The sequence below is a fragment of the Bos taurus genome, chromosome 6, assembly GCF_002263795.3.
Source record: "Bos taurus isolate L1 Dominette 01449 registration number 42190680 breed Hereford chromosome 6, ARS-UCD2.0, whole genome shotgun sequence".
NCBI lineage: Eukaryota > Metazoa > Chordata > Mammalia > Artiodactyla > Bovidae > Bos > Bos taurus.
The window spans coordinates 14,911,976-14,939,482 of record NC_037333.1 but is presented as its reverse complement, the minus strand read 5'-3'; the positions used below and the strand labels follow the sequence as shown (position 1 = coordinate 14,939,482).

The window sequence follows — 27,507 nt, the reverse complement described above, 5'->3', positions numbered from 1 at the left end:
TCTTATGGCTCCACTTCCTCTCTCTCTCCAAACTAATATTAGACTTCTGTGCTGGATATTTTGCATCTGATCAGAGGACAGAAGAAGATAATGGAGGGACCAGACCTAGAAGTCCATCTATTATTTCTGCCCACACTTTATGCCCCAGTGTCAATCATATGTTGCCACCTAACTGCAAGGGAGGCTAATAAATATAGTCTAGCTGTGTACCTAGAAGAAAAGGGAACAGTGTGGTAAACAACCAACAGATTTCTCCACATACACTGTTTTCTGTAAGAGCAGATCTGTCAAATGATCTGGAACACATGTACCAGCTTAGTTGGGTACCTGCTTCCCTAGGCACACATCAACAGACCTTCACTATCCAACTCTATTTTGCAGTTATTTCTTCCCAGTCACCAAAACCACTGCCCATGATAACTCTTCATCATGACAGTCACAATGCATTTTTCCAGAATTCCTGCTTATTATGTATTATGTATTAATCCTATATCTTTCTTTTCAGGGAGGTTCTCTAGGCTTCTTGCTTAGATTTAGATGGGACTCTGTAATTATTACTATTACAATAATTATATGATTATTTCTTTGAATAAGTAATTTGTTGAAAACATTGTCACAAATGGATAACCAATCCATTTTACAATGAATGGATCATGTTAGTGTTGGTTTCAGAGATTAAACTTTTCTTCCTTACCCCAAATTCCAAGTAGTGCATCCTACTTGAAATTTTTAGATCTCCACATATAATTTGTATGTCATTAGTAAAAAATAGTATTCTTATACCTTTCAGCTGTTTTACTACTAAGAGATACACAAACTTAATAAAATAGATACGAACTGTAATTTTACACAGAAAGATAATTTGCTTAAAGGATTGATGGAACACAGTATTTATGTCACCAAAGAAAAATGTTTCTTTCTGTAGAAATTTCTAGAGAAATTTCTAGGCTATCACAAGCTGTCTAGTTGACTGAATTTTGTTATAATTATTTACACAAAACAGTATATTAAAAACTAGTATGCATGCTTTGCTATTGAAATCTATCTAAGTTGAAATTAGCCTCTGGATGAAATTTTGAATTAACAGACAACAGGAAAAAAAAATTTAGAAAGAGTTCCTACCCAGAAAGAATCCATTTACCACTCTTATGCATAAAACTAGCAAGAAGTGGTACAAAACAATTTATAAATTCTATGATTACTATGTGGCCATTAAATCTACATCTTCATATATATAAAATGAAATTGCAAAGTGTTTACAATATAATTTCAAGTGAAAAGGATTAACAATCAAAAACACAATAAATTTCTCTATATGTATTGTGTCTTCACATGTGCATATATTTGGAAGATAAATACACATATACATATACACACAAGATAAAAATGTAATGTCAACCAGTGGTGGATAATCTTTGTATTCTTCATTATACTCTTTTTTTATTTTCCAAATACATATTTGAAACCATAAAGAACACATACTACTGTTATAATCAGAAAAATCGTATTAGTAACTGGAGAAACAGAATGAATCATGCACCCTTTACTTCTATGTACTGCCTGGAACAGGCATCAGTATTTTATCCTACTTACTTCATTATGCAACTAAACAACCCAACAGTATTTTGTTGTTGACAGCTGTTCCAGAAGTAGCATGAACTTGGAAAGTCCAGTAACTACTGACTTCCTGGACCTCAGCTTCCTCATCCATAAAGTGAGAAAAATCACAGTAACTCTAGACAGGCTTAACTAGGTATATATAAAGCACACTAAAATACTGCTGTATTGAGATGGATTGCTAGGAACTTCTCAATGTTATTTATATTTGCTTTGCTATTTATAGAACTGGCGGCATATCCCCTTTCATAATAATGGGGATAGCTACCACCTGTTGGACACATAACTATGTAGCCAACACTTTGCCTATGTTATCTTATTTAATCTTCACAATAGCCCTGTCAGGGATTTTTATCCATTTCCCTCATGGTGAACTGGGACACAGAGAGGTCAAGTGATTTGGCCAAGATCACACAGCTAGTAAGTCAGAGAGCAATGACTGTATCCTAGATCTGTCAGATTCGAAAGTTCACGCTCTTTCTCCTGTAACATATGGCTCTGTACTTAGCAAGAGGCTCTCCTCCTGATGCAAACATTCGAAGTGTATGGCTGCCAAAAGATTAGCTTCCTTTCAACAACCTGTCCGTGGGAGAATGACAAAGAAAGATAAATACTACATGAGTGAGGTAAAGGTTTACAATTTGTCAAGAACCTACTATGAATGTTCCTAAAGAAACTTATTGTCTTGTTGAAGTGTTTACTCATGTATTATGAAAAACTACTGTGTCGTTGGACATCTTCCAAACCTTGTGAGCACTTCCAAAATGTAAATCACCTTTCCTCCCAAACTGACTCATCTTCCTCTATTCCTTCTGTAATGGCAACACCATTATTCATTCAGTCATGCACGCCATTTTCCCCTCTAACTGTCCACATCAAGTCAGAAAAGATAGTGTTGATTTTACTGGTGATGTGTCTCTTGAACACATCATCTATTTTCATCATCTCCACATTAAGGTAAGCCCTCATTTTCTCTTGCCCTAGATTAACATAGTAGACTCTAGAATCTCCTTCCAATATCTCCTTCCCATCCTACCATCAAAATTATCTTTCTAGAAACAGACCTGAGTGTATTATTTACCTACCTAAAAATCTTCTCTTTTCTTGCCATCTCTCAGAAGATGGACTTAATACAGCCTGTGGCTCTTCACATTGAAGCCCCACTTTTACTTCCAGCCTCATATCCAATTTTCTAATATCATATCCATTGTTATTATTACATTAAACTATCTGAAGTTATTTAAATATACTAAGTATTCCCACATCATTATTTAAGTTGCATATTGTCCATACAGACAGGAGTATAGGAGTTAAAAAGTATATGAGCTATGCTAAACAAACACTGGTCATATCAGAGCATAAATACTATTTGGAGTTCAGATCAGATCAGATCAGTCGCTCAGTCATGTCCAACTCTTTGCGACCCCATGAATCGCAGCACACCAGGCCTCCCTGTCCATCACCAACTCCCGGAGTTCACTCAGACTCACGTCCATTGAGTCAGTGATGCCATCCAGCCATCTCGTCCTCTGTCATCCCCTTCTCCTCTTGCCCCCAATCCCTCCCAGCATCAGAGTCTTCTCCAATGAGTCAACTCTTTGCATGAGGTGGCCAAAGTACTGGAGTTTCAGCTTTAGCATCATTCCTTCCAAAGAAATCCCAGGGCTGATCTCCTTCAGAATGGACTGGTTGGATCTCCTTTTGGAGTTCAGTTCAGTTCAATTGCTCAGTGTCCAACTCTTTGGGACCCCATGGACTGCAGTATGCCAGGCTTCCCTGTTCTTCACCAACTCCTGGAGCTTGCTCAAACTCATGTCCACTGAGTTAGTGATACCCTCCAACCATCTTATCCTCTGTCGATCCCTTCTCTTCCTGCCTTATTTTGAGTAGTTTTTACTTGAAACGTAAGTCTTTGTTCCTTCAATGTTGAGCTTCCAAAATCTATATCCTAGAGCCTTATGTAAATTTTAAATACTACTTTAGAAATAAAGTTAATTTGGTAAATCCATTGATGAAAAAACATTGATATAATCAGTTGAAATATGGAAGTAGAAGGCTTTACAAAAATAAATAAAGTTGGGAGAACAAGTATAAAATGGACTACAAGATCAAAAATGCTGTATTTGGATTTTAGTCCTATTGCAAGCCTTCTTGACATTTGAAAATTGTTACTGACTCTCAAATCATTATTCTGCTTAGCAATTACCATATCCATCAATTAGAATATTGATTTTAAATAAACATAGTATTCTCTTGAATGTTTATATTTTTATATCCTTCCTAGGCTATCCCAGTGAATATTCTTTGTGTAATTAATCCATCATAATTAAGAATATATGGATTACCCCCAAAGGGCATGGACTTCTCTGTCTTTAAGTATTGTTTTTTTTTTAATATTTTTATTGAGGGATTGACAAGCACAAAATTATTTCACCCATATGACAAGCTTCTGAAAGTAAGAAATAATAATGAGTCACAAATTACAGGGCACTTAATATAAATAAGTGCCCTGTAATTATTTCTTTTTCAGCTCACACACTACAATGACATGTTAAAGTTAGGCAATAAGAATAATAAGAATTAGACTTTGGGGCTTTGGATCCAAATCAAACTTGACTCCTCAAACTAATATTTCTTTTCTTTTTGCCCGCTGGGTCTAATTTCTATGTGTTTACAATATGTGCAAACATGTTTCTCATTAGTGTTTATTTACTACCACAGGAATCACTTTGGAATCTACTCTTAGTGGGAATGCTTTTCTCAAAATAAACCCTGATCATATTGGCTTTTATCGTGTAAATTATGAAGTGTCAACTTGGGAATGGATAGCTACGAATCTTTCCGTCAACCACACGGTAAGAGTAGAAATGGTTGTGAATTGTTTTACTTTTGTTCTAAGAACAGCGCCTTAATGATATTAATTTTTCAATATATTTTGCTTTAAGATTCATGTTTCCTACCTTTTTTTCTTTCTCTTCCCAGGACTTTTCTTCTGCTGATCGTGCAAGTTTTATTGATGATGCTTTTGCCTTGGCACGGTAGGTTTCAGAATGAGATTCAATTATTTAAAATACTACGGATCTTGTCATAAATTTCTTTTAAAATCAATTACAACAAAGTTTGAGTATTAATTTATAGTTTAAAGTATCCAAAACCACTATTTACAACATTATTATTTTGCATAACTTTCTTCTTTAAAACTAATATGAGCCTTATAGCCAAAATACTGATATCAAGCCCTTAACAGACGCAAAAACCTCACCTACCCCATTGACTTTAAGTGAGGTTTGACTAATCTGAGTTCTTGAGCTAATTAGAAGCGACACTTACAAATGCTCAAAAGTGCACCGTTATAATTTGATTTAATAAAAAGACAAACAATGTGTTTCATGAACTCATCTCTGTGAGCCCAAACCCATTGTAAGATTTTATGGCTAGAGTTTCCAAATATCATTCAGGTCACTGGGGTAAGAAGAATGAGACATGGTGCTCTAGGATTGATAGAATTAAAGTGTCATTTCAGAAATTTGACTTTTTTCTCATGGCCTAAGGGTAGTTATACTTAGAAAAAAACAACCTATTCCTTGAAAAAAAAAATAATCAACATAGATTGGGGTAATGTAGGAGTAGTAACGATAGCATCTTTGAGACTCTTTTTTCAGATAGGCTAACACTAGTAATTTGACCAGTATTTTCTGAATCTCTGGCACTTCTGTAGGAGCTAGGGGCACACCCAGCTTGTTTTGCTGTAGCCTCATTTAGACACAAGCAATGTACTGACAATGAGATGCTAGTTCCCCTTGTCTGAGCTGAGTGTCCCTTTTAGGGCCCCTGTGTTTCCAATAATATTAATTGTCATTGGTTATTAATTATCCATCTCACCCATCAAATTATAAGTTTCATGAAGGTAGGCACCTGGATCGTGTTCCTCTTCATTTTATCCCCAGCTCCTAACTGTGCCTGGCCCCTAGTAGACGCTCATTAAATAGGAACTGAATATATGGCTGGAAGGATAGTATAACAGCGCTAAAGGCATGGGAGAACTATTTTACATGGACTCCCTAGATAGAGCAAGTTAGAAACCCTTTGTGACATTTTTAAGGGAGGAATTTATAGGGAATTAAAAACAAGTTATCAAACCACATTAAAATCCTGGCTCTGTATAACCTTGAGAGAGTTTCTTAACTTGTCTCTGCTTCAGTTAGTTTCCTTATTAGTAAAATGGATATGAACTTACAAGACTCTTGTGAGGAATAAGTGAGAGAATGTGCACAAAGGATCCCAACCGTTGTCCAGTCTTTAGGAAGTGCTCAATAGATCATAGTGCTTGACCAAAAAAGGCACGCACCATTGATCAGCAGCAGCAAAGAAGCATTTGGTAGCTCAGTGGTGAAGAATCCACCTGTCAATGCAGGAAACATGGGTTTGATCCCTGGGTCAGGAAGATCCCCTGGAGAAGGAAATGACAGCCCACTCCAGTATTCTTGCCTCAGAAACCTCATGGACAGAGAAGCCTGGCAGACTACATTCCCTGGTTTTGCACAGAGTTGGACATGATTTAGCAACTAAACAAAAGAAGCATTTAGACAAGCTCTTCTAAATTTGTAATATAGACTCTATTGCAGGTAATAGAACTTGATTCTCTTTGGTGAACCTCCAGGTTTAATCTCCTGGCTATGTAACAGATTATTTATGTTATGGTATGTCAATCCCTCATTTATGAATATTTATTGAGCACCTACTCTGTTCCTGGCACTATGTAGATTGGGGAAATTAAGTGGTGATATGGTGAAAGAAAATGATCCACCTTTTAGGGAATTCCCTGGCAGTGCATTGGTTAGAACTCTGCACTTTCACTGCTGAGGGCATGGGTTCAATCCCTGGTCCGGGAATTAAGAAATTGAAAGCTGCATGGTGTGGCCAAAAAAAAAAAAAAAATCTTTTTTAAACATAATAGGACTATTAGATTATTTTTTTTCAGGAAAACTCTCCTGTGAATGCACTGTGATCTTTTCCAAAGCTTAGAATCTTGTCTGTAAAGATTATAAAGATATTATAATATCTTTACCATGTAATTTCCATCATAACACAATGCAGACAGTTTTGCTTTAAGAAGTGAAAGCCTCTTGACCAGCTTTCTCTGAGGAATGGTATACAAAGTGGATAACTCACACAATTGAACAATCTTCCTGCATTTGTTCAGCTGCTTGACTATAGCCCCATCAAATTTTGAAGAGCTTCAGAAAGGAAGAAAGTGAAACAAATTTGAAAGTCAAAAAGCATGTAGAATCACACAGCAACCAATCCAGAAAACACCTGAGCTGTCATCTGAAACATTGCCTGAACAATTGAGTTATCACTCAATTTCTGTCTGCAACACATGAGGAAAAACGGACTCAGAGAGAAACAGACCCCCACTTGTATTAGTTAGAGTCTGTCCCAAATCACTCAGAGAAAAATAGAACTGCATAGATAGGTAAGTACATGAGGGAGGATTAGAATTTACACAGCTCTACTTTGATATTCAAAAAGAAATGAACTACTATGTTTCATCAGTAAAAGGACAGATCTAAAAATAAATATATTCTTGATTTCCCTGCCCCCAAATGTGAGGAGCCAGGAGTCTTACTGCTCTCCAGCTGGGCACATTTGCTGAAGACAAGGAGTAAGAATTCACCCAGTCACTTTGAGTCCCCACGACAGGCTCAGCTCAACCATATGCCCTGCCTAGTTACACCCTCAAAGTTTTTAAGTTCATTTAAAGTTTCCGCCAGCCCCCACACAGGCTAGTTTCAGGTCAGCCACCTGCAATGAAAACAAGGTGCCTGATCTCCTCTCCATTTTGCTACAAGGAGCTCCTACTTCTCACCATGTCGCCTCTGATTCTCTACTGCAAGGAGCACAGAGAGGGCAGATGAAGGAAGATCCTGACATGCTGTCTACTTCTGGTCCTCTCTGAACTCTGGACATGTTTAACACTGATGCTTTCCCTTGTCTGGTGCTTTCATGGAATATGTGCTATCTTATGGCCCATTCCATGGCCAACAGTCTTTTCTTCTGTAGTTCCCTGAGGTGAGGAAGTGAAAACTTCCAAACCACAACTAGTCTATAGCAAGTTTTCATATATCCTTTCCCCTGACAAAGTCTGGAGAGACGGGCCACCTCATGCAGTCCTATCTCTTCACTCTGATGTTAAAGCAGTAGTCAACTACAGTCTCTCATCCTCTAGATTTCTTGGGGATCAGATACCAGGCCACTGTGTCCACATGAGTTCCAGGATACACAGATAAAACTCTTCAAGTGGTTGCATTAAAACCTCTTTTCTAGGCTGGTATGAGGGGAAAGCACCCTTCACTCTGTCCTCCGTGAGGGACAGCGCGTGCAGTACACTGATGGAATCCTCCAAAACCGTGTGTCAGTCACTCAGTCGTGTCCAACTCTTTGCAACCCCATGGACTGTAGCCTGCCAGGCTCCTCTGTCCATGGAATTCTCCAGGCAAGAATGCTGGAGTGGGTAGGCATTTCCTTCTCCAAAAGCCCTCTTCTAAAATGCCTCTGTCTCTCTGTTAGGCATTCCAATCTCTTTCACAGGCTGTAGTGGGCTATCAGCTGAGGGTCACAAAAAGCTGACCCTCCTGACCATGTCAATCCCGATTGGGTGGGCCCACATCTTACTTTAGAGTATAGGCCAAGGGGCTTGGTTTGGGGGCCTTGCCAAAACTGAGACAGAAAGAATCCTTTTTTGTCTACCTGTTGCAGTAGAGTTTTATCTTTTCAGTAGCTTATTTGGCACTTTGCAGCCCACTGTGTGCCAAAGCCAGGACAGGGGCCAGGAATAGCACCAGTGAAAGCAGAGAGTGCTGGCAAGCACATGGAAGGGAGGAGGAGTTTCTAGCTGAGGAAAGGATGGCAGAGGAGGCAGTTTCCAGGGCCACCTAAACTAATGCTGTAAACAGACTTCTGCCAGACTTCCAGGTACTGAGGCTCCAACCATGTCCAAGGTGAGGGCCAGGTTAGCAAATAATAAAGACCACAAAGTGGCCATGGGCCATGCCAAAGTTACAGACCTCTAGGCGCACCAGATTACCTCTTTATAGGTGCTTACAGAGCTGACCAGACCACAGCACAGAACTAGATATGTAACTTCTCCCACCCTACTGAGGACTGCCTTTTAAAGAAGGGAGAAGTGAGTTGCTGGGGAGACTCCAAAAGGGATCTAGTTGATTGCAAGGAGACTGTTTTAAGCCAGAAATCTGAATTTAATTCGAAAGTTAACATGGGAAGTTTTCAAAAGTTTCCATAGCATCAGATCTCTCTACCTAACCACCTCTCTCAACCATTTCTCCTGTCCCATTCAAAAGCCATTCTTTGATAAGACATTGTGCTGAACTTGACCTTCTTTGAGGACTATGCAGTCTTTCCAGGTCACACCCAGGAAAGCAAAACCAAACCTTTTGTTCCAAGATTCCCCAAACTTCTGAGTACTTCAGCCTAAGATAGGAGAGCAAGAATTTCCTCAAAAGACCTTTTTTGTTTTCTTCTTCATCGCATTTTGTGGGAACTTTACATTATAGCCTCCATCCTCCCCACAATATAGACTGTAGGTCAATTCTAGGCTCAAAGTTCCTCAGGCTGGACTCTTACTATAAATGGAAGATTTTTGAATAAGGAAAATTCTCAACCAAATCTGGCTTTCAGAACTGCTGTTGGTCTACAGATTTAATAAATAGGGTTGGAGGCTCAAAGTGAGTAAAAATGCTGTCTTACATTGAGTTCCCTCAAAGCAGAGTCTGAAATGGAGGTTTGTGAACACGTGGTTTACTGAGAGAGGATTCTCATGAGGTAGGGAGTGTGAGAAGCAGGGTGGGGCAGGGGAAAAGCTTAGCTGGAGTTTAGCTTTGCCAGATTCCAGTAGGAAGCCATCCATGAGTTGTACTACACAGTGACCCAGCTTGAGGGAAGCAGGCTGGCCTGTTGCATTCCTGGATCAGACAATCAATGACCAGGGGGAGGGGTCGCATAACCTTTTAAGCAAGATGGGTGTATTTGGTCAAGGGCTATTCTCTGAAGAAAAACTGCAGCTACGAGCCAAAACAGCACTGTAAGGGGACCTTGGAGGGAAGGGCACTGTAGATGTCTTTATTAAAAACTGATTCTTCACACATGGTCCCAGTAGTATCAGCATTGCTGGCAACTTGTGAGAAATGAGAATTCTTAGGCCCTACACCAGACCTACTGAGTCAGAAATTCTAGAGATGTGGCCCAAGTGTTAAAAAAAAAACCTTCCAGGTGTTGCTGATACATGCTCTGATACAGGCTGGAAGAAGCACAAGCTGGAATCAAGATTGCTGGGAGAAATATGTAACCTCAGATATGCAGATGACACCACCCTTATGGCAAAAAGTGAAGAGGAACTAAAAAGCCTCTTGATCAAAGTGAAAGAAGAGAGTGAAAAAGTTGGCTTAAAGCTCAACATTCAGAAAACGAAGATCATGGCATCTGGGCCCATCACTTCATGGGAAATAGATGGGGAAACAGTGGAAACAGTGTCAGACTTTATTTTTCTGGGCTCCAAAATCACTGCAGACGGTGACTGCAGCCATGAAATTAAAATATGCTTACTCCTTGGAAGGAAAGTTATGACCAACTAGATAGCATATTCAAAAGCAGAGACATTACTTTGCCAACAAAGGTTCGTCTAGTCAAGGCTATGGTTTTTCCAGTGGTCATGTATGGATGTGAGAGTTGGACTGTGAAGAAAGCTGAGCACCAAAGAATTGATGCTTTTGAACTGTGGTGTTAGAGAAGACTCTTGAGAGTCCCTTGGACTGCAAGGAGATCCAACCAGTCCATTCTAAAGGAGATCAGTCCTGGGTGTTCTTTGGAAGGAATGATGCTAAAGCTGAAACTCCAGTACTTTGGCCACCTCATGTGAAGAGTTGACTCATTGGAAAAGACTCTGATGTTGGGAGGGATTGGGGGCAGGAGGAGAAGGAGACGACAGAGGATGAGATGGCTGGATGGCATCACTGACTCGATGGACGTGAGTCTGAGTGAACTCCAGGAGTTGGTGATGGACAGGGAGGCCTGGCGTGCTGCAATTCATGGGATTGCAAAGAGTTGGACACGACTGAGTGACTGAACTGACTAACTGAAACACGCTCAAACTTGAGAATCATGATCCTAAATGATACCGCTCTTCCATGGAAGTATCGAATACCACAAAATAGCAATGATGTGTGGGAAATGAAAAGGGCATCAACTTAATTCTCCAAATATTATCCCTATAGAGTAGAGAGTAGAGTGAAGTCGCTCAGTCATGTCCAACTCTTTGCGACCCCATGGACTGTAGCCCACCAGGCTCCTCAGTCCATGGAATTTTCCAGGCAAGAGTACTGGAGTGGATTGCCATTTCCTTCTCCAGGGCATCTTCCCAACCCAGGGATTGAACCTGGTCTCCCGCACTGCAGGCAGACACTTTACCATCTGAGCCATCAGGGAAGCATTATCCCTATAATAACTGACAAAAAAAATTTACTGTCAGCCCAGCATTCTGACCAAGTGACTCAGCCTTAAAAAAACAAGTGATACTAGTGCAGTGATTGCACAGCTATCAAATATGTTGAAAAAACAAGGCACTAGGATAGGATATCGATTTTTCAACATAAAATATACAGTGAAAGTGAAAGTGAAGTCGCTCAGTCGTGTCCGACTCTTTGCGACCCCATGGACTGTAACCCATCAGGCTCCTCTGTCCATGGGATTCTCCATGCAACAATACTGGATTGGGGTGCCATTTCCTTCTCCAGGGTATCTTCCTGACCCAGGGATTGAACCCAGGTCTTCCACATTGCAGGCAGACGCTTTTACTGTCTGAGCCACCAGGGAAGATAAATATATAGTATTTATATATATTTATAAAATATACATTATATATGAGTATTTATATATATTTATAAAATGGGCCTCTAAACTTCACCTGTTATAAATGTGCAGCCCACAATTCAGGTTTCTGAATTACCTATTATTCATAAACTTTCATTAGCCTTCACCAATTTGATCCTCAGAGCAACAACTATTCATAGTTATTCTAAGAAAATACTTACGGGACAAAGCTGTTGCTCTATCCACCTAGAAAACTAGAGAATTACTAAAATTAGAAAATTCTCAAGTTTCAAATTGCAACATAAAATTCTACAATCACTTTCTACTCAACAAACATTCTCAATAAAGTACTCCATTTCTCAATATTAGTTATACTTCTATTAAGACAAGTTGAATGTTCCAAAATATAAATCCTTTTAAAAAGATCATAAAGAAGGTTGAGCACCATAAAGAAAGCTGAGCACTGAAGAATTGATGCTTTTGAACTGTGGTGTTGGAGAAGACTCTTGAGAGTCCCTTGGACAGCAAGGAAATCAAACCAGTCAATCCTACAGGAAACCAACCCTGAATATTCATTGGAAGGACTGATGAAACCGAAGCTCCAGTATTTTGGCCACCTGATGCAAAGAGCAACCCACTGAAAAAGACCCTCATTCTGGGAAGGATTTAAGGCAGGAGGAAAAGGGGATGACAGAGGATTAGATGGTTGGATGGCATCACCGACTCAATGGACATGAGTTTGAACAAGTTCTGGGAGACGGTAAAGGACAGGGAAGCCTGGCGTGCTGCAGTCCACGGGGTCACAAAGAGGTGGACACAACTGAGTGACTGAACAACAACAAATAAGATCAAAATCTGAGAAAATAGGAGAAATCGGCTCTCTGAACTGAAAACAAACTCTATATCATATCACATTAGTATAAATCATATGATGCCGAAAGTGTTTATTCTTATCTAGATCTCCAATACCATTTATCTTCTTATCAATTCAGGGGAGAAATCAAGGTATGATTACATTATTTCTCATTCACAAAAAATGATCTCAAGAAGTTTATTATTTAACCTAAACTTTCAAAATGTAGTTTAGAAAGACAGGATTCCCACCTAAGAGTCTTTACAAAACCTAGGCTAAAATTTGAGGCATAACAGATTTCTGAGAATATTATTTCGAAAGGTTCCAAAATCTTTTCTAAGGAGGAATAAGTCAGACTCTTTAAACTAAAGTGTCAATAGTAATTTCACATTGTTTTGAGGAACAAAATCCATTTTTATTTATAAATATTACTGGGAAATGTATTAAAAAGGAGATGTTTTATGGGGAATATAAGTTCAATTGAAATGTTTTAAGCATTAATGATTCACAAGTACTGTTATATTTCTTATTCATATCAAATATAAAAAATTCAATAAGGTATATTTATGATGGTGCATTTGTATATTATAATGAGCTAGTGAACTTAATGTTTAAAAGTTTCTATTTGTCAATATTAACCATACAACTAAATGACTTTTGTTTTATCTAAAATTCTGCCACAGAAATTTTTCAATGCATACCTTAATGTTTTGTCTCCCCTTTATTGTTGAACATATGAAAACACTAATACATCATTGTGAACAAACCTCTTTGATTGGACCTTTATAGTAATGCATTTTCTTAATTGTTTAATTGAAGGATTCTCATTAACGTTGAAGTCTATGATGCCCATGTTAGTACTTTCAGTCAAAGGAAACCAATCTATTGGTTTTAATTTACTGTGGAATTTTTTTTCTTTCTTAGAGCTCAGCTTCTAAATTATAAGGAGGCTCTGAACTTGACCAAGTATCTCAAGGAAGAAAAGGAATATTTACCATGGCACAGAGTCATTTCAGCTGTAACCTATATTATTAGCATGTTTGAAGATGATAAAGAGCTATACCCTGTGATTGAGGTAATGCTAATGCTGTATTTCATGAAAGTAGATGTTTAGTCCCATTGGTCAGAGAAGGCAATGGCAACCCAGTACTCCTGCCTCTAGAATCCCATGGATGGAGGAGCCTGGTAGGCTATAGTCCATGGGGTCCTAAGAGTCAGACACGACTGACGCAACTTAGCAGCAGCAGCAGCAGTCCCATTGGTAGAACAGGAAGATTTCTGAGAGAAGGAGCTCCTGGGAAACACAAAAGCATATCTTGACTACCAAGTAAAATCAAAGGAAATTATAATGACTTGACTAATCAAATCAAAAAGATGCTATTTTCTTTCAGCTTGAAGTGTATCAGTATTTCTGGTTCAGTATACCACTTAAAGGTGTATTTTAGTGTTAGAAGAAATATAATAGTTAATATTTTATTTAAAACAACATTTTAAACCATAGATACAAACTAGATCCTATTTTTAATGGATTTATCTATGTTAAAATGAATTCATTCTTATTAAAATATAACATCATTTTCCTTATTATTACTGCTGTTATTTCCACATTGAGATTTTATTATGACAGTCATTCAGACTACTTTTCTTGGCTTTGTGATTTCTGTAGCACTTTCTGATTACAAGAACACTTGTAATTTTAAACAAATTCTGGATTCCAATTTCTAGCTCTTCCATTTTCTTTATGAAAGAAATTGGACAAATGATTTCATATTTCTTTATTTTCTTTGTACAATAGGAAGTTAGTACTTGACTTCCCATGGTAATGGGATAGTAAGAATCATATAATATAAATATACTTTGTAGATCTTAAGGCAATATACAAATGTTAGTTACTATTTCATTAATACATGAGCAATCTTTAGTATGGTAAGTCTATCAGGTGTTATTCTATTTATTAAAATGTCAGCTAAGAAGTGGAGGTTAAAAGGGGATGACCCAAAGTTCTATAAAACATTAGAGAGTGATCCAGAATGTTCTTATGTTCAGGACTGAAGTAAAATTGCTATGTGATAATAACTGGAATATATACCTTTCTGAACTGAAGTACAGGCCCAAAGTTCTCTCAACTAGTAGGGTAAAAGATTACCACTGGGAACTGTAGATAATAATAAATGGGAGACTGTTGCTAAATAGTAAATTATTACTCACTGCACATGGTGCTTTTATTTCAGAAATACTTCCGAGATCAAGTGAAGCCCATTGCAGATTCTCTGGGATGGAATGATGTTGGAGACCACCTCACAAAGTTATTTTTTTACCTTTTTAAAAATTAATATTTGTTTAATATTTGTGTGTGTTAAGATAAGTTGAAAAATGCTCAAAGCCCCAGCTCTGTGTGTTTGATTTCTTAGATTACTCCGTGCGTCTGTATTAGGACTGGCGTGCAAGATGGGAGACAGCGATGCCTTGAACAACGCTTCCCAGTTATTTCAGGAGTGGCTAACTGGGACTGTAAGGTGACTGTTCCCAGGTTTTCATATATAGAAGACTGTAAACTGAGAAATGAGGAATTAAAATCTCTGAAACACTGTTTCTTCTTCTAGTCTTCCTGTAAATCTCAGGCTTCTGGTATATCGGTATGGTATGCAGAACTCTGGCAATGAGACTTCATGGAATTACACTCTCGAGCAATACCAGAAAACTTCATTAGCTCAAGAAAAAGAAAAGCTACTGTATGGATTAGCATCAGTGAAGAATGTTACTCTTTTGTCAAGGTAAGCTGGAACTTTTTAAAAAATTACATGAATGGTACTCGATAGTTTACATGTCACGGTCTCTTTAAAATGCTAATTAATGGAAGATACATTTCCAAGAAAGTCTATTAAAAAATTATTTTCCTGGCAAGAAACATAATATCCATGTAAGAGTGGCTTAAAAAATAAAGACTCATTATCTCATATAAAAAATTCTAGAGGTAGAATTCCAGTCATGTACAGTGATTCAACATTTTATCCAAGACCTAGGCTCTTTCTCTTTCTTTTCTGCCATCTTCAACATGTTGGATGTTTTATGACTTCCAGAGCTCCATATATTTTGTCTTCACATAAATATGTTCAATGGAAGAAAGACAGGGGCAAAAGAGCTCCTCCTCACAAGACTCTGTCTTTTATGATAAGAGGTCAGTTATCTCCACTTCTCTCATTATCTAGCACTAGGTCACCCTTGATCATTCTGGGTGATTCTCTGGATTTACCACTTGATCACTTGCTGACTGTGATGAACTTGAGTTCCTTTGACTTGGGCCAACCATGGTACTCTGAGGATGGGGTAGCAATTTGCCTTCCCTAGAATCAAGGATACCTTGATCCAAACCCAGAATGAAACTGGTCTCTGTCAGCAGAGGACTGTCCACCACAACATGCATGAACACACAAATAGTTATTTATATTATACTCAAAAGATACAAAGACCACTTGAAGCCCATCTATGAATGTTCTCCCGCTTCACACCTATGTCCCAAATCAACTAGTTTCTGCCTTATTCATATTTTGCTTATATAGATTCTGAGTTACTTGCTTCATTCATTTAACCAACACTTAAGATATCCCTTCTATGTATAGGTATGTAGATTGTGGGAATAAAAATGAAAAAGAATAATATCTATCCTTGAGAAACTTACAGGTTCATGGGAGAGGCAGAATATAAATAGTAAATTATAGTGCAATAATGAATTTGTAAGAGCTACCAGAAACAGTTTGCTTTTACTTAGCAGGGCCAACAATATATTTTCACTATCTCACCTCAGGGCTATATGTGAAGTCTCCTTCTCTCTGGCCTAAGATAGTCTATCTACCCAGAACTTGATCATCTTGACATTCCACAAAACATCATATTGACTCATTACTTGGTTGTCATTGTGCTAATTGTTGTATATGATGAGAAAATTAGCAAGTACTTAGATGCCTTGTGTGCGTGTCCAGTTATGCCCAATTCTTTTCAACCCCATGGACTGTAGCACACCAGGCTCCTCTGTCCACAGAATTTTCCAGGCAAGAATACTGGGGTGGGTTGCCACTTCCGACTCCAGGGGATTTTCCTGACCCAAGGATCAAACCACGTCTCTTGGATCTCCTGCACTGGCAGGCAGATTCTTTACCACCGTGCCACCTGGGAAGCTCCACTTAGATGCCTTACTAAGATTCTTACGAACTAGAGGATAAAAGATAAATTGTACAAAATTCAGGAGTGCCCCACTCCAGTGCAGAAGTTTATAAGAGCATGCTCAGATATTCCCTCTGGGTATAGCCATGGAATAAAGTGAATAAAAATCTATTTGATCACTTAATTTATCTTGTTTTATACTCTAATTATAGCCAACTAATCTAACCATAGAGATTATATTAGAAAGTTGTTTTTTACAATCTTCAGTTCAATTGCTCAGTCATGTCTGACTCTTTGCGACCCCATGGACTGAAGCACACCAGGCCTCCCTGTCCATCACCAACTCCCAGAGTTTACTTAAACTCATGTCCGTTGAGTCGGTGCCATCAGCCATGAGATGCCATCCAGCCATCTGCTCTGTCGTCCCCTTCTCCTCTCACCTCAGTCTTTCCCAGCATCAGGGTCTTTTCAAATGAGTCAGTTCTTCACATCAGGTGGCCAAAGTATTGGAGTTTCAGTTTCAACATCAGTCCTTCCAATGAATATCCAGGACTGATTTCCTTTAGGATGGACTGATTGGATCTCCTTGCAGTCCAAGGGACTCTCAAGAGTCTTCTCCAACACCACAGTTCAAAAGCATCAATTAAGACTTAACTGTGGTCCCATATAAAAGAAGAATATAAGGATCTCCTGGTGGTGCAGGGGTGAAGAATCTGCCTGCCAATGTGGGAGATGTGGATTTGATCCCTGATCCAGGAAGACCTCACAAGCTGCAGAGCAGCTAAGCTCATGTACCACAGCTACTGAGCCTGTCCTCTAGCGTCCTGGAGGCACAATTACTGACCCCACACCCCACAAGTACCGAAGCCCACATGCCCTAGAGCCCGTGCCCCACAACGAGAGAAGCCACCACAATGAGAAGCCCACGCACCGCAAGTAGAGAGTAGCCCCTACTACTAGAGAAAAACCTGTGTAGCAACGAAGACTCAGCACAGCCAAAATTTTATAATTTATAAAATTATGAAAAAGAAAGAATATCAGTAATTTAATTTATTAGTTCCTTTTTTAGTTTCATGGAATAATAGGCAAATGGATGGAGTGCTTCTATTAAATAAATACAATTAATTTTTTAAATTAATAGTTAAAATTGTGGGTTTTAACTGTTGTAGTACTTCCAAAATAACTGAAATTTTCATACAGTTTACACTTCACTAGTCCTCAAAATTAAAAACAGTTAAGTATCTTAGAAAATATTAAATTGTGTTTTATTATTTTTCTTATTTAATTGTTTCAGTAGATGACTCAAGAATTAAATTACTGGAATGAAAGCTAAGTTCTATTGGAATTTAGTTAAGGGTGAACACTGAAGGTTCATTTTGAATTGCTTTTCCATTTGACTTCTTTTAGGTATTTGGATTTACTCAAGGACTCAAACCTTATTAAAACGCAGGATGTGTTTACAGTCATTCAGTACATCTCATACAACAGCTATGGGAAGACTATGGCCTGGAATTGGATACAACTCAACTGGGAATATCTAGTCAACAGGTGAGGTGATTAGATAATGATTTGTTGTTCTCTTTGTCTGATACCATCTGCAAGTTCTTTTTTCTCTTTTTTGTGCTTTCTCTGACATCTATACAATATCTGAAATGCCGTATTATCAGAAGTAAAGGATCATGGTATTTTCCCTCTAGGAAAGCAATATGCTAGTTTATTATAGTTTATAATTCCTTTCTTGGAAAGTAGTGTTTCCAACTGATCAATAGATTTCTGAAATCTTCAAACATGCCTAAATTGCATCTGAGTCATCAGGGAAGCCCCTAAAGGAATTTCCCTGTAGCTCAAAAGACCCAGGTTTGATCCCTGGGTCGGGAAGGTCCTCTGGAGAAGGGAATGGCAACCCACTCCAGTGTTCTTGCCTGGAGAATCCCATGGACAGAGGAGCCTGGCGGGCTACAGTCCATTGACTCGCAAAGAGTTGGACATGACTGAGCAACTAAGCACACACATGTGATTTATTTCAAATAATGCATATTTCATTTTAAAAGTTAGTTCATTGTTATACCTCTTAAAAAATTAAGAAATAGAAAAAAACAGGTTTGTATTATCATAAAAGTCAAAAACAGTTGACCTTAAATCTATTAGACATGAAGTTTAATTTTTTCAGGACAAATAAGTTAATGACTATTTCCAATGCTAGTTCTAAACCCTCTCCCAAGGCTTTTAATATTTCTTCATAGTCTGATAATCTAATTCTCATGTGATATTATTTCAAGTAGCCTAAAACATAAAATCATATAATAACCATATGTCAGACACAAACAAAAAAGCCCAGTATTAATTATGGTTAATTTGAAAAAGTATAATTTCCCCATTAAAATTGGATAAGACAAATTAAACAGAAATGAGATAAGCTTCAGTCAAATATTTTCAAACTCTTAAACATTTTCCAGACTTCAAAATGAGTGGTTTTACTGCCTCTATTTCTAAATAATTTATAGTCATCTTAAAATAGTCTGCTTTTTTATAAAGCTTTTGCTTTATGATTTTTATGACAGCTGATGACCAACCACTAACGTCCTTTCCAGTTTGAGACTTAACCACAAAGTTCCAAAAACACTTCAGAAATTATTATTTGCTTTTATTTATTCCACTAAACAAATATTAAATCAGATATTATTTTTATATAATTATTTTTCAAAATATTTAAGATATAATTAAATCCTTTTTTTAGTTTTTAAAATAATCAATATGATAAATATACAGCATATTTCCCCTTAAATGGTACATTCTATATGGTATTAGTTTCTTGGAATAAACATAGTTATATTAAATGTTGAAATATGACTGAGAATTAAAAATAACATCAAAGAAGCCTACTTAAAGACATAAAAAGATATCCACAATATAGGATAATGTAAAAAACAGCAGATTATAAAAACATATGTTTAATATCACTCCATTTCTGTAAATAAACAAACATCCATGGAAAAATGACTCAAGGGAAAACAGCTATGTGACAAAAGGGATTATTTTTAGGTGGTGTGATTATGGGTGATTTCTGTATCCTTATTTTTACTTCTCTGTATTTTTTGCAAAATAATATACACCCATTTTATGATAAGAAAATTGAAATTTTAAAAAAGGAAATCACATTAAGTTCCTGTAATGATATTTTACAGATTTGAAGAAAGTCTGTTATTACAGCTAACGGTTTTTCCAGTGATTTTCTATAATTTCTACAACATTTCTCTTCTGTTTTATTCTTTGTGACTAAAAATTAAAGAATATATTTAGAAACTAGTAATGAATAGATTGAATAAAAACTGCAACTACCCATATAAATTCTCAGTCATATTTCAACATGTAAATACATCTTAGTTTATTTAGCTAATCTCCATCTGTTGGATAATAAAATTGTTTGAAATTTTCCACTGTATAAATAATGTACTAATGAACATCTTTGAAACTGAACTTATTTGTTGTCTTTGAACGTCCTTGACAATTTCCTTAGGATACAAATAATAATAGAAACAATACTGCTGAGTTAAAGGATGGATTCATTTTTCGATTTTCTGATGAATATTGCAAAACTGTCTTCTAGAACAAACTTTACTATTAACTTGGCCTATTTTCCAACCCTTGCCAATACTCAGTGCTATCATTTAAAAATATTCTTATTAATTGAGTACATGAAAACTGGTATCTCATTTTAAATAATTCTTTCATTCAATAAATATTATGGAGCATATACTATGTGCTAGGCTCCGTGCTTGGCACTAAAGGTACAATAGTGTACAAGGAGAAAAAGATCTGGTTCTCTGTTTTCATGGAGTTTAGAGTCTAATGATGAAGAGCAATATTAAGTAAAGTGAAAGTGTTAGTCATTCAGTCGTGTTCGACTCTTTGTGACCCCATGGACTGTAGCCCACCAGGTTCCTCTGTCCATGGAATTCTCCAGGCAAGAATACTGAAGCAGGTAGCCATTCCCTTCTCCAAAGGATCTTCTCGACCCAGGGATCAAACCCAGGTCTCCTGCACTGCAGGCTGATCCTTTACCATCTGAGCCACCAGGGAAGCCCCTAATAGTAAGCAAAGAATCAAATAAATACATGTATAATTAAAACTGTAATAACTACAGATAGAAAAGTTTCTGGGTACACTGAAAGAGTGTAATGGGGAAACTGACCAAGTCAGGAGAAGTTGGAGGTTAAGGGCTTCCCTAAGGGAGTGATGACTGAGCTGAATTCTGAAAGATGGGCAGGAGTAAATTAGATGAACAGGAGGTGAGCGTTCCTGGCTGAAAAGAAGAAAGCTAAGGGCTAAGCTTTTGGGGATCACATTAAGATTTGGACTTTTGTTCTAACAGCAATGATAAGTCACTACTGAGTTTTAAGTAAAAAAGTAAAAATTATCAATTTTGTTTTCAAAAGAACGCTCTAGTGGTAAAGCCTAAATGGGAAACATGAGGAAAGCAATTATAGACCTACTGGAGTAATCCTAATAAAAGATGGTTGGTAGATTATACTGTGGATATAATGATAAAGATGAAAAGATAAGAACAACCTTTAGAATTAGAAGTTAGAAAGTTAGAAAGGTAGATTAGAAGTTAGAAAGTTTATTCAACTTATATGCAGAATACATCATGCAAAATGCTGGGCTGGATGAAGCACAGTCTGGAATCAAGATTGCCGGGAGAAATATTAATAACCTCAGATATGCAGATGACACCACCCTTATGGCAGAAAGCAAAGAGGAACTAAAGAGTCTCTTGATGAAAGTGAAAGAGGAGAGTGAAAATTCTGGCTTAAAGCTCAACATTCAGAAAACTAAGATCATGGCATCTGGTCCCATCACTTCATGGCAAACAGATGGGGAAACAATGGAAACAGTAAGAGACCTTATTTTCTTGAGTTCCAAAATCACTGCAGATGGTGTCTGCAGCCATGAAATTAAAAGATGCTTGCTCCTTAGAAGAAAAGCTATGACCAACCTAGACAGCATAATAAAAAGCAGAGACATTGTTTTGCCGACAAAGGTCTGTCTAGTCAAAGCTATGGTTTTTCCAGTGGTCATGTATGGATGTGAGAGTTGGACCATAAAGAAATCTGAGTGCTGAAGAATTGATGCTCCTGAACTGTGGCATTGGTGAAGACTCTTGAGAGTCCCTTGGATTTCAAGGCAATCAAACCAGTCAATCCTAAAGGAAATCAGTCCTGAATATTCATTGGAAGGACTGATGTTGAAGCTGAAACTCCAATACTTTGGCCACCTGATGTGAAGAACTGACTCATTGGAAAAGACCCTGATGCTGGGAAAGATTGAAGGCAGGAGGAAAAGGGGATAACCGAGGATGAGATGGTTGGATGGCATCACCAACTTGATGGACATGAGTTTGAGCAAGCTCCGGGAGTTGGTGATGGACAGGGAAGCCTGGCATGCTGCAGTCCATGAGGTCGCAAAGAGTTGGACACAACTGATCCACTGAACTGACTGAGATTAATAATGGGAGGCAAGTGAGGTGACAAAAATAAAATGTCTAGATTTCTAGAAAAGATAAAGTTTTCAGAAGAACAGTGAGTTCAGGTATGTGTGTGTGTGTGTGTATGTGTATATATATACACATATATACACACATTACTGAACTATAAGGAAGCTTAGGGCTTAGGTGAAAATGTTATTGAAAATGGTATATCATGGAATTTAAACTATTTTAGGAAAAAAGTGAAAGCAAAGGAAAAGCTGATGATCCTGAAGAAAGTAGGGATAGAGATGCTCAATGGAACAGAAATCCAGATAAAGTCAAAGAATGGGGGTAAATTATGTCATGGAGCATACATAAATTAATGATTTTAGAGGTAGAGTACTTATGGATGATCACAAAGTATGATGATGGAAATTGGTGGCTGGAGTTGAGTGGAGAAAATAGCATTGGAAATCAGGAGGTCAAGAAACTAAGGAGGTAAGCTGTTTTATCTTCATCTAAGTGGACCTTGAAGTCATAACCTGGAGTAGAAAAGACAACTAGGAGTCAGATGCCAAAGTGTATCATAAATGAGATGAAGGGGAATAACCTGAAGAAGCAGAGGGTCTTAAAGAGTGAAGGAATAATGGTTTGTAATCCATAACAGGGAGCATGATCACACCAATTCCTTTTCTGACCTGGTGCTATGGAGGATACAGGAAAAGAAACATTCTCCAAATGAGTAGTGGTATTCCCTGTAAAGGGGTAGTTCCAAAGGGCTAGGTGAAGGGTTTGAGAGGTTGGGTGACGCTAGAAGGCCAAGTCAGGGGCAAGGAGGTACATATATGACAGGTGCAGTGTCATGCCTGAGTCTTACATTTTGGATAATGACTCATGATATTCAGTTCAGTTCAGTTACTCAGTCGTGTTCGACTATTTGCAACGCCATGAATCATAGCACACCAGGCCTCCCTGTCCATCACTAACTCCTGGAGTTCACTCAGACTCAAGTCCATCGAGTCAGTGATGCCATCCAGCCTTCTCATCCTCTGTCGTCCCCTTCTCCTCCTGCCCCCAATCCCTCCCAGCATCAGAGTCTTTTCCAATGAGTCAACTCTTCGCATAAGGTGGCCAAAGTACTGGAGTTTCAGCTTTTAGCATCATTCCTTCCAAAGAAATCCCAGGGCTGATCTCCTTCAGAATGGACTGGTTGGATCTCCTTGCAGTCCAAGGGACTCTCAAGAGTCTTCTCCAACACCACAGTTCAAAAGCATAAGTAAAGGGAAATTGTTTGCCTTAGACTTCTAAGAAAATAAAGACAAAAGACATAATGGATTTAAATTCAGTGGTGTCTGTGATAAGAGTGATCACTGGACCTAGGATACCAAAATTGTGGATAATCATTAGAACATTTCATCTATTTCCATTGGGTACATTTTCTCTTTACATTTCTTTTGCAAACTGATGATTCATTCCTTTGCTAATTTCATGTTGGCATATTTCTCCCTATTACCAATCTGAAAGGGCTTCCCTCGTGCCTCAGTTGGTAAAGAATCCAGCTGCAATGAGGGAGACCTGGGTTTGATCCCTGGGTTGGGAAGAGCCCCTGGAGAAGGGAATGACTACCCACTCCAGTATTCTGGCCTGGAGAATTCCATGGACTGTATAGTCCATGGGGTCACAAAGAGTCAGACACGACTGAGTGACTTTCACCAATCTGAAAGGGCTCTTTAATATAGTCAAAATATTTGCTCTTTTAACAACAAAATAATAAATTTTTACTTTTAATTTTATGGCAGGCTTCCTTTCACATAAATTTTTTAATGTGTATGTGACAAACTATTAGTTTTTATCTTCATGATTTCTGCTTTTTGTGTGATACTTTTTAAATGTAAAATTTCTCCTCCTGTTTAATTCTTTATATGTTGATATATTGCCTGTATCCTTTCCCAACATTCCAAACATTCAAGGTTTATAGATAATTCTTGTGATTGTTTTTTTACACTGTGATTAACTGGGATGAAATTTTACCTGTATCACTGTCATTTGCATTTTGGTTTGTAAGGATACTTGTGATTCTTACTTTTTAAGAGAGAAAAATGCAAAAGGTATAGGAATAGAATATAATCGCTAAAGTGCTATCTTTGCACTTAGCTTCAAATGTCTTTGCTTAGCAGGCTGATACAGATCATAATGCCAAATATGCAAGTAGCCAATAAAGCTTTATGGAAGCAGAATAAATAGCCTATATTCAAATTTCTGTATCTGTAGGAAGACACATCGATTATTAGTTAAGATAAAGGTGACAGAGCTATTCTGCTGTAACAGAAACACAGAAATACAGCAGCTTAAAAGACATAAGAAATTATTTCTCATTTGGATCGGTCTCCTGAAGTGAGCATTCCAAGGTGTTAAGGTGGTTGTGCTCCATGAAGCCTAAGGCCTTATGCTGTGTAGTTGAAATCTGGAAGAAGGGGAAGGAAAAAAAGAAGATCGAAGGCAAGCAATCTTCCTTTACTTCCCTAACAAGAAGATGGAAGTTGCACCTACCACTTCTGTTTATGTTCCATTGATGAGAACTGGATCACCTGTTTGCACCTAGCTAGGAAGAAGGCTGAGACAAGTAATCTGACTACGGTTCTCATGTGTGTAGGAAAAAGGAGAACAGATTTGGGGAATATAACAACCAGCCTACCATTTCTGGGAAAGTGGTGTGGATCTGTCTACAAAAAAAAAAAAGTGAAGAAGTTGCTGCGAATTTCTCCTGAATAGAATTATTTTAAATTAAATAAGTTTACTTACTGTTTTATACTTACTGTACTTTGAAAATTACTTTAAAAAAAACTCTCAAAATAAAAAGGACATGTCTGCATCTAGAGGAAAGATTTAAAGTTCTGAGAACTTATGTAGCCTTTTCCTCCCCTAAATTTCTCTTCAGGTATACACTCAATAACAGAAACCTTGGCCGGATTGTCACTATAGCAGAGCCATTCAACACTGAACTACAACTCTGGCAGGTAGGAAGATAAATTCCTCTATACTTGTCAGAGAAGGGACAGAATTAATTTTTTTTCAAGTAGAAATGATATTTTCTCTATTCAGATCCCAGAAGACTGGGAAAAAGTAATAATTCTTATATATAATTAAATGTACATCTATTTTTTTCTAAACTAAAAAAATTTCAAATAACCAAGAGATAAAGTTTAAAAGTTGAGAAAGGTGAAGCCTGGGGAGGCTTAGGCTCATAGTCCTTGAGACCATACAGTTCAGCAAGCCATGAGCAGTCCATCTCCCCTTTCCAGGTAAGTGTAATCCTGGGATAAGCTGGTCAAGATTTGATTCCTTTCAGAACTCATAGTTTTGGAATTTCAAAACTAAGCCCAAATCTTTCAGATTTCGGATACCTCAATTCCTGTGGGGTGGAGGGGTAAGGGCATGTTCATTAACGTTAGACAGAGATTGTACGAATTTTCAGTATCTGTTTAAGATATTGGAATGTTACATCCTTCTGTAAAACAAAATAATTCTTATTTTTGTAAATAGCAGATACTACTATGGTTAAGTTTGGGAGAGGGTTTTGGAGGGAAGAGGGAAAACAAACCAAATTTAATAGAGATTTTTTGATGAGCCCTCAGTGAGTGAACTGAAAGTATATAAAACACTCCAGACTCTTGGAACAAAAGGCTAATAAAGCCATCATTCCACAGTACAGACTTCCCAGGAAACACCTTGGGAGAACGTGCAGAAAACTGAGAAACTTGCAAAAGCAAAGAGAGCATGCCAGCCACCACTGTGCTGCTCTCCTTCCCCAGTACAGCAGGGCCTCTTTTGCGGCACATGCTGCCAGGCATCCAAAGCCATGGGTAATGACTACCAATCTGAGAGATGGGCTCAATCTGAATGATGCATCAGAAGATGTATCTTAATGTTGTTCAGTGATACTGAATTTCCAGCAAAGAAGGAAACAAACCCAGAATGTAAATAAAATCCCTGAAGAATACGTGGGCTTAAAATTACTTTCTTAATTATTGCTTTCTCTTTTATAGATCAAGAGCTTTTTCGAAAGATATCCTGAAGCTGGAGCGGGACAGAAACCTAGGGAGCAAGTACTGGAAACAGTGAAAAACAATATCGAGTGGCTAAAACAAAACAGGGACACCATAAGAAACTGGTTTCTTGATTTGAATGGTTAATGTGTCCAAATATCATATTTTAATTTTGTGACTCTATTGTTTCTCTGTTAAATATTTGGTGGCCTAATTTACAAGCACTATGGAGGGAGTTTTATATATAGATACTGCTTTCACCAAGTACTGTGTTTATATGTCTTGCAAAGCTTTTAAATTGTCCCATTTTGTTTATGAAGGAAGATACTAATGGAGTAGTTAATGTACTCAGGGATTTCTTCTAAGCATACTTCATAGGAGATTCTTTACAAACTGAAGATAATTTAATAGCCATTTTAAGGTCTTTAAATATCATTCTTTGTATCCTAAATCTGTGAAAATAGAACAATTTGGTCTTAGCTTTATATTTTTAGTACCAAAGAAGCACCACTTAATCTTCTGTCTTGAATGATTTTTAAAGTTTAAATACCAGTACTGAGGGACCAATATTACCATCTTAATCTTTATTTTATTATTCAGAATTACACAGATCTAACATCATTGTATTCACATATGTTTTACTCTTTTAAATCCTATCAAAGTAACCTGGGGTTAAATTTTACTCAAGGATTGCATAACAAAGGTTATAAAATCAACAAAAGAATTTTCCTCTCCTTTTTAAAATAAATCTGAATGATTACCTTGAAAAAATGCATTGTTTTCCAGTGTTCCTTTACTCTTGAATAATGACTGTAGCACTCCCCAAATACTTTCAGTTCAGTTCTGTCGCTCAGTCGTGTCCGGCTCTTTGCAACCTCATGAATCTCAGCATGTCAAATACTTTAGCAGGAGGCTATAAGATTCAAGAACCAAGTCTTTTTCATGCTTAGTTTTTTGTCATCCTGCTCCATTCCCTACAAAGTTCCTTCAAATAAGCTATGAAATTAAGGGGAAGATACTGCTTAAATCCTACATGGATTTTAGAGGAAAAGGGCTAAATAATTGGAAACTTATTAGGAAACAGAGAAGGGTGATCATTCCATAAAACTAAATGGAATTAGAACTTAGCTTTGATCTTACCTAGCAATCCTTAAGTGTGAATATAAGGAAACCCATGGATGTTTCCAACATGACTCTGCATATCTGAGGATATATCTTCTTAGATATAAATTTAATGTGTAAACCCTTATATCCTAATCCATACAGAATCAGTTCAGTTCACTTCAGTCGCTCAGTCGTGTCCGACTCTTTGCGACACCATGGACAGGAACACTCCAGGCCTCCTTGTCCATCACCAATTCATACAGAATCAGATCAGATCAGATTAGATCAGTCGCTCAGTCGTGTCTGACTCTGTGACCCCATGAATCGCAGCACGCCAGGCCTTCCTGTCCATCACCAACTCCCAGAGTTCACTC

The 27,507-nt window shown here is 37.6% G+C and overlaps 1 protein-coding gene across 1 annotated transcript in view; it reads left to right on the top strand.

Annotated features, from left to right (window-relative positions):
* ENPEP (glutamyl aminopeptidase) overlaps positions 1-26,792 on the top strand; it is a 79,245-nt gene extending 52,453 nt beyond the window's left edge. Inside the window, 9 exon segments of the mRNA NM_001038027.1 lie at positions 4,339-4,472; positions 4,600-4,655; positions 13,280-13,430; positions 14,587-14,660; positions 14,767-14,871; positions 14,959-15,129; positions 17,924-18,064; positions 24,922-25,000; positions 26,030-26,792. Coding sequence (NP_001033116.1) covers positions 4,339-4,472; positions 4,600-4,655; positions 13,280-13,430; positions 14,587-14,660; positions 14,767-14,871; positions 14,959-15,129; positions 17,924-18,064; positions 24,922-25,000; positions 26,030-26,176 — 1,058 coding nt within the window. The 3' untranslated portion in view covers positions 26,177-26,792.
* The last annotated feature ends 715 nt before the right edge of the window (positions 26,793-27,507 follow it).